Source organism: Anopheles gambiae, chromosome 2 (assembly GCF_943734735.2).
Source record: "Anopheles gambiae chromosome 2, idAnoGambNW_F1_1, whole genome shotgun sequence".
NCBI classification, from domain to species: Eukaryota; Metazoa; Arthropoda; class Insecta; order Diptera; family Culicidae; genus Anopheles; species Anopheles gambiae.
Genome location: NC_064601.1, coordinates 66314840 through 66323201, shown reverse-complemented (window position 1 = coordinate 66323201; position 8362 = coordinate 66314840). Strand labels below are relative to the sequence as shown.

Below are 8362 nucleotides of genomic sequence, written 5' to 3'. Positions count from 1 at the left end.
TAAATACTTCCTCCTTTTTTATCTATGTTTCCAAAATAAAAAAAAATGTTGTTAGTTCGCCACTATAGTTCGGTTATTGTTATGCACATTCTTGGCCTAATTTCGTACTTTTATCGCGACTTAGCTTATTCTAGTGTGTTTTTTTTAACCGCGGAAACAGTGCGCTTGGCTATTTTGCTACCGCAAATTATAATAAACAACTCGTCGGTGATACCTTCCCTCTGTACTGTTGTATGGTTTTGCATTGAAGTTATGCATTGCTAGAACTTGAACGGCGATACGATTGTTTAAATACTAACCTCCATATGGAATTATTAGAAATGAAGCAAATGAGATTTCAGTAATGGCCGTAGGTCAATACCTTCAATACCCGTGTATCAGACCAGACCAGACCACACGGTCAGCCATATAGGTTTATTATTCGGAAAGTTTAAAGGATACATACGCCATGATCAAGTGAAACACATTGTAAGAAAGAACAGCTATATAATATAATGATGAGTTATAGAACGCCATCTATTGAGTAAAAAAGCAGTGAAGCTGTGGAGCTTTCGTTTTTTCCATGGATATTTGATTTTCCAGTCGTTTTAGCTTAATCGGTGGCGCTTGGGTTGACCACATCAATGCTAATTCAAATAGTAGCACGGGCTGCAACATAGTTATTAAATGCTATTATATGATAAAACAATATTATTGTTAGCAATTGCTTTCATTTAATATTGGAATAATAGTGAATATAACAGTACAAAGTACATTTTATCAAATCTAAGAAACGTATAACTGAAGGACATTTGTAGCAGATTATTTTACAATAGGAGATAGGCCTCCGATATTTCCATAATTTGGATAGTTTTGAGTCAACTAAATTTTGTTACCCCAAAAATAATGGCAATAACAGACAATGTCCAACTAGGTTGGTTTATCAATGGCAGAATAGTAAGTCTTTTTTTGATATTGGTATAATTCTGATTATCAATATTTCTGAACATTTGCGTTCATTCGTTTCTGAGCGTTTGCGTTCATTAGAAACTGTGAATTATTATTTGTTATGCTGCCCAAGGTCCATAAACAACTACAATTCCGTCCGTCCATTATACGTAGACAATTCTTTCTTTGAAAAGGTGTCCTACAAGTTTTACGTTTACTCCATTCCTGCAATTTCCATTTATTATGGCAAACAAACCGAGAGTCATATGCCCATATATAGTAAATCTCAGCGATCGGCAATGAACGGCTAGCGATCCGCATGCAGATTCTTGATATCGAGATGGCGGCTCTTACCCGTTCAAATATTTTATAGAACTATCACACAATTTTGCTCTGGGTGAAACTCTACGAACATTTTTGTATAATTTGGCTCTTTCGGACGCAAAGTTTGCCGACCACTGTTCTATCTAGTCACCTCGAAATAAATGAAGCGTGAAGGTTTACGTTATGTTAAGGCCTGTACATAGGATCATATGCAGTGAAATTTAATTTAAGTCTTGTATTCAGCCAAAGGGGTTTTAATTCCAATCGTATTTCCCCCTTAATTAATTTGTTCCTGCCGAAACTCGGAACAATAACACACTTTGAATTTGGCTGAATATTCCTTTTAAAATTGATCAGAACACTACAATGCGTAAGTAGACACATAATATGACCTTTCATATACCAAATATCACCAATTTTACGACAAACAGTGCACTAACTTAAGAGAAAAATAAATATTTGTAAGCCAGGTCGCACCGTACGCTTTAACCATCAAACTGTCAATGGCTGCTCTGTTTAAACGTCGCATCAAAATGGCTGTCAAAACGGGCCAAAATAAGCAACATAAAATTAATAATTAAAGTGCTTTTTAAGACCAATCTTAGGAAAGTAAATTGCTTTAAAAAAATTTTTGTACATATTCACATTGATACAAACATTTTCTGACCCATATTCGCGCTGCCGAAAATAGGAACACAGTCTGCCGAAAATAGGAACTAACTGCCGAAAATAGGAGCAAAATCAATGTTTGCATTTTCACGAATATTTATGAAAAAAGGCTTTGAACCGGCAAAAAAAAATATTGTAACATACTATGATAGTTTATCAACCAGAACAACAACACTTTCAAGACAAATAATGAAAAATATTGATGTGTGAGCAATTTTTGTGAAACTGCTGCACTAGCCTGCCGAAAACTGGTACAGTTACCCTAGTTAGAAACCAACTAAATTCTTTTGGCCAAGATTGCCATCAGTGCTGCAAAATGTCACCATCAATATCACAAAAAAAACTGAGTGAATCAAAAACCTTGTCAGCGTCACGTACTCAATTGCGATTATCACAGGTGAAATTCTCAAGTGGTTGTAACGAGTGATATGATTGGTGACAATTTGGGAATAAACTTTTAGTCAATCAGTGTTATGAAATTTTCTGGACCAGGAGCAGCACTGTAAAATATCACTGTTTCAGTCACCAACGCTCATGACTGAAACGAACCACAAATCAGCTCAGGCTGGAAATAGACGAACCGAGATCGTCGCGGTACCGCGAAATTCGCGCCTTGTTTATAACAGTTGTAGAACAGTTGGGCTGTCAAATCTTCCGCGCCTCCGATCGCGCCTGCTGTTTCGCAGAGATACCCAACTTCGGTATTCCTGAGATTTTCGCGGTAGCGCGAACCGATTGTTTTCACTTTTTCTGGTGAATTCGTTTGAAAAAACGTGTAGGGAAAAGAGTTTTGTATTTTATTTTGCATAAACTATGTGAAATAACCAATTTGATTCGAAAATTGATAAACATTATTTCTTTTTGGCACATTCAATCGTCACCAGACCTCGGATGGTTCCATACACGAACCGCAATTATCTCGCCTATCTGTCAGATTTTATAACAGAATTGACAGCTCAAGTCATACGCGATTTTCACGGTACCGCGACGATCTCGATTCGTCTATTTCCAGCCTCACGTACACAAGTGCGATGATCAGACGCAAGATGAACATACACCAGCACCAGCAGCACCGAAGCTGTCAAAACACAGATTTGTGAGCCTTTCTGTCTGAAACAGTGTCGAAATCCAACAAAATCATACACTTTTCAGAGCTTTGTGCAAAGTCCGATAGGTGACGCTACTGAGAAACTTGGCAGCAAGGGAAGAGGGAGAATATGTTTGGAAGAGAAGAAGGAAAAAATCAAAACATTTTTCGTAGCGTCTTTTGCATGTTTGTGGTTCGCAGCTTCGTGGCGTCTTTCGCAGCATTTTAGCAACCTTGTACGCATTTGTGTTGATATTTAAGTTAGTTTTCTTTATGAAAATGGACTCAAATGAGAAAAAACTCTCGGTTATAAACAAATTGTGTGGCAAAAATCGCCATTTACAGGCTCTGCGTAAGTCTGGCGTTTTATACCGAAGAGCCGCAAAACTGTTAAAGCAGTATAAAGAATCGGTGGAAGATATTGTGAATGTGGTATCGCCATCAGAACTACAAGGTAAGTATTCTAATGTAACAGCTATTAAGTTTACAGTTCTATAATTAGCATTTCTTGTTGGCTTTGTAGCAGCGTCGGCTTCACCGGAGCTGTTCGATGGCGAGAATACCGATATGGCATCATCAGTTGATCCCGAACTCATGCTTTTTCAAGAAACTCAGGATTTGGAACTGAACCTAAGTGAATCGGAAGATGAAGCATCGATGGACGACGATCAGGACATAGCATCTGAGGACGATGAAAACGATCCTGACTACACCAAAATGACAAGCGAAGAGGGCTTACGGTATTGGGCGCTAGCTCGATCAGAATCGCACGCATCTTTAAAAAGTTTGTTAAAATATCTTCGAGCCAACACAGATCTCCGTGTGCCTAAAGATCCAAGGACATTGCTGCGGACACGACGAAATCCTGCTATCCTTTCGTCCATAGGAAATGGCAAATTTTGGTATAATGGAATACGCCACTGCTTGACAAGTGAAATGCGGTAAGTAAATTTACATTGCTTATGAATACGAATATATGCATTTGTTTAGAAGGCTCCCGAAAAGCTGATGTGAGAATACTAAGTAATAATTTAAATAACCTTCTCTTTTAAAAGAAAACATACTGCAGTGCCACAGACGCTTCAGTACGATCTTAACATCGATGGCCTTCCTCTTCATACGCGATCTAAAACACAGTTCTGGCCAATTTTGTTGAAGATTGTTGACCAGCCGGATTGGCCAGTGATGATCGTGGCTATCTATTGCGGACCAACAAAACCGGAAAGTAATGAGCTTTATCTGCGGCAGCTAGTCGATGAGATAAATTTATTATCGAGCACTGGACTGATGGTGGGAGAAAATGCCATCACGTTAAAATTACGAGCCATCATCGCAGATACACCAGCACGAGCTTTCATTAAAGGTAAAATATAAGCATTTATGACAGGTAAAATTTTCTAAATGTTGTTTCTTTGCAGGTGTCCAAGGTCATACTGGAAGACACTCCTGTTTAAAATGTTGCTGTGAAGGAGAATCGGTGTCACAACGAATGGTCTTTTTGGATACGTCTGCGGCAAAGCGCACTCACAAAGGATTTTTAGATGGAGATTATATTCTGCATTGTACGGGGTCTACGCCGTTGATTGATTTGGACGAATTTGACATCATTCTGGATATGATTGTTGTTGATCGTCTCCATCAAATAGACATTGGTCTTACAAAAAAACTACTTCACATTTGGTACATGGGAGTGTTAAAAGAATGGAAAAGATGGAATCGCCAGCAACGTGAAGAATTTAAACAAAGACTCCTAAAACAAAAACTCCCCTTTGAAACGAACCAAAAAATGCGCCCGATTGACGACCTAGCATATTGGAAAGGATCAGATTGCAAAACGTTTCTCCATTACGTGGCTCCCGTAGTATTGGAAGGATTGTTGAGTGAGCAGGAATATAAGCATTTTATGCTTTATTTCTGTGCTATAACGATATTTTCATCGACCGAACATAAAGAACACTGGAAAGCTGCTGGTACTATGCTAAAAACTTTTGTAGAAACATTTGCCGATGTATATCATAAAAAAGCTGTTACGTCCAATGTACATAGTCTAATCCACCTCGAAGAAGAAGTAGAGCGGTTTGGTCCTCTGGACTATCACTCAACATATGCATATGAACGCAAGCTAGGAAATATAAAAAACAGGCTCATTAGAATTAACTATAGATGTTTAGAACAGGCAATTCGTAGAATATCGGAATTTGAAAATTTTACAGGAGCTCAACAAAACGATCAACCATTTCGTCAGCCGTTTTATACGCAAAGAGGGCAAACTATTACTATGAATGTGAGGAAAAATTTAAAGCTGCGAAATGATGATGTCAACGATTTATTTATGACCAACAAAAACGTAATTTTAAAATTTGTTTCAGTAAGACAAGAGCAGGATAAGTTGATGATAGTTGGAAAAATGTTTTCCCGTATTTTCGAATATTTTGACGAGCACATTTCTTCCACAAAGCTACATATATACTCTGTTTATAAAGATGATTTGAAAAATGACGAGGTTTTATTAGAATGCTCCGATGTCAAACTTAAATTTGCTAGAACTATCAAAGAAGCTGATGGAAATATGGTATTATTTCCATTATTAAATACACTCAATGACTAATACAAAATAACTTGATGAGTGAATAATAAAAACTATTATAACTTGTTAACAAAACATCGATTTCATTTATTTTGTACTGCATTGTATTGTATATATAAGAGTTCTAAGATATCACATGAATTAAGAGGCGAAATTCAATGAAGTGTAAAGTCAAAGGCTTTTAAACCTCAATTAAACTTAAAGATTCCTCAACTATTCGTTTGGTTGCATTCCTGCCGGCTTAGATAGTATGTAGCGTATCTCAATTTAAGGATGAAGAAATCTGCAACTTCACGGTCTCCTACTTTGGAAAGTTCAGTACTTCCTACAGTTTTAAACAAGTCTATTATTCCTTTATAATTTGACAAAGTGTACATTGCTCTTTTTCTTCTTCCACTCCATGTCAGAAGGCAAAGAAATTTGGGTGTAAATAACGCTTTGAGCAGTTTCGACATCCTTTTTGTACTTATTGGCACGTTAATGTACCTTTGAACCCATGCAACAAACGTATTTTTATACTGATCATCGTTTTTAAGTCGCTCGTCAAGTTCAGTCAATGCTTCGCCACTGTCGATGGTATCAAACTCGAAATTTTCCAACACTTTTGGATCAACATTCGTTTGATTGGTCTGTGACGAGATTTGATTATACAGTGAAGCAAAAGTCGCTTCCATTCCGGCCATGCGTCGAAACATTGGTTCCATGAAACTATCCCTTTGTTCCTGGAATACGCTAGTATCTTCATCTAAAATCACAAATAAAAAACAGATTACCATATATTCAAGTCACCCTTCGGACCCATATAAGTACCACGAATAAGCTGTCGTAATATGTTCTTGGAGATTAAGAATGGAGTATCGTCGGGATCTGAAATAAAGATGGAAGAACAAACCAAATATTAAAAATAAAACAAATATATTTACAATATATATTTAATGCCTTATTTGGTTTTTTGTTTCTACGCTCTGAATATGTTTGCTCATAATGAGTTGTATTGGCTGCTGTACAACAAGTTGATTAGGTCTATGAACTAAATTTTAATTCTTTTTCACTCACCAAGCAAACCACCAGATAGTTCGGTATTAACCATTTGCAGACTCGGTTTGCTCGGACCTATAAAATGAGATAGATTACCACAATTATAATTAAAACATGTTTCAATTTGCTTACCCGGAGTAGCGTAAGATGTTTTGGAATGCTGTTTTAGTTTGCTATACTCTGAATGGAAAACATATTATTTGTCACGAATGTAACGAACTCATATTTAAAGAAGGTGTCGTCAATTATCCTACCCATAATATCTCCTGACGTTTCCAAATACGTTTGTTGGATTGATTTACTATAACCTATGCAGGAAGAATATGGTCATTACAAAGCGTACGAAATTGGTTAAAATAAAACTTACTCGGCGTAGCTCCAGCAGTCTTTAAAAAAATAGTTTGCTGTGTTTGTGTAACGGGATGTGGCTTTCCAGCAGACTTTTTAACATCTAATGGCTGTTGTACAGGTTTGCTAGTACCTGCAAAAAAAGATAACGATTATTAAAAAGGTTGAGGGAAGGGTGTTCATGAATCTCACTTGGAGTAGCTCCAGCAGTCTTTAAAAAAATAGTTTGCTGTGTATGTGTGACGGGATCTGGTTTTCCAGCAGACTTTTTAACATCTAATGGCTGTTGTACAGGTTTGGTAGTACCTGCGAAAAAGATAACGATTATTAAAAAGGTTGAGGGAAGGGTGTTCATGAATCTCACTTGGAGTAGCTCCAGCAGTCTTTAAAAAAATAGTTTGCTGTGTTTGTGTGGAGCCTGTAAGAAAAAAAGTACTGTTAATAACGAAGTAACATAAAGGATCTTGAAATAACTCACTCGGATTAGCATCTAATGGTTTCGCACATACAGTTTGATCCAGATTGACAGCACCTGCATGGAAACGATAAAATTACTCATGAACGTAAGAACGAATTCTCCATTACACTCACCACAAATAGTGCCACGAATTTCTAGTTTTTGTCCATTTGGAAAAACAATATAATTCTTCATTGTCCCAGATGGTTGCTCTTTTTGCTGCTTTTTAGCGTTTCCAGAATCTGTATAAAAGCAACATCGAAGCAACATAACGCAAATTAATTACAAAGTTTAAGAATGGTGAAAATCGAACTATAACATTTAAATAAATACCAAGTGTTGTTTCTTCTTCTTCTTCAAAATTTCTTAGCATGCTTAAGGGCCGCTTACCAGGATTCCCATTTTCGTCTACGATGCTTACGTTTTTGTTTTTGTTTTCCATATCTGTGAACAATAATGAAACATTACCATCGCATCATGAAAGTGGTAAACACAATATTAATTTCTATATGTAGCAACGTAACACACTCGTATTCGATCCAGACCAATAGATAAATGAGAACGCCGACTGTAGCGAAAGGCCCTACTTGATGTCGTCGATGAATCGAATACCAGCAGCGCCACGGTAAGTTTAATTAAAAAAAGTCTAACCTCTCTCTCTCTTCTCTCACACAGGCCAAGTATCAAAAGATGCTCACCAGCAGCACCAGTGTCAAAATTCAGGCTCACCCGAGTGTCATCTGAGCCCTCACTGTGAGTGTGGAGTGAGTGTGGAAAAACAGTCCAAATTGACATTCATAACGAAGGGCGGGGGAGCGCTTGCTGTCAAAAATGTGGGTGAAAGAAGCCCTATTTGACTGTGGATCGTTTGGCTAAAAAAAAGTAGGTGATATTGTCCCCCACACTTGTGTACCATTTCATTTCG

At 37.3% G+C, this 8362-nt stretch overlaps 2 protein-coding genes across 4 annotated transcripts; one reads left to right on the top strand and one right to left on the bottom strand.

Moving 5' to 3' along the window:
* Positions 1-2989: 2989 nt before the first annotated feature.
* Positions 2990-5669, top strand: LOC133391611 (uncharacterized). The gene is made up of 4 exons (XM_061646846.1): positions 2990-3461; positions 3531-3948; positions 4063-4370; positions 4426-5669. Exons 1-4 carry the CDS (start codon positions 3281-3283, stop codon positions 5613-5615), a joined length of 2097 nt encoding a protein of 698 aa, XP_061502830.1. The 5' UTR covers positions 2990-3280; the 3' UTR covers positions 5616-5669.
* Positions 5670-6325: 656 nt separating this feature from the next.
* On the bottom strand, positions 6326-8128 carry LOC133391612 (uncharacterized). 3 transcript variants are annotated; one of them, XM_061646847.1, is made up of 11 exons: positions 8089-8128; positions 7771-7881; positions 7572-7679; positions 7459-7512; positions 7345-7398; positions 7173-7286; positions 7000-7113; positions 6887-6940; positions 6765-6812; positions 6651-6707; positions 6326-6461 (listed from the first exon to the last, which is right to left on the bottom strand). In XM_061646847.1, exons 2-11 carry the CDS (start codon positions 7877-7879, stop codon positions 6364-6366), a joined length of 810 nt encoding a protein of 269 aa, XP_061502831.1. In that variant the 5' UTR covers positions 7880-7881; positions 8089-8128; the 3' UTR covers positions 6326-6363. The 3 variants fall into 3 exon arrangements, with proteins under 3 accessions (XP_061502831.1, XP_061502832.1, XP_061502833.1); XM_061646848.1 differs by lacking the exon at positions 8089-8128 and adding an exon at positions 7966-8078; XM_061646849.1 differs by lacking the exons at positions 7572-7679; positions 8089-8128 and having other exon boundaries at positions 7771-7959.
* Between the last annotated feature and the right edge of the window lie 234 nt (positions 8129-8362).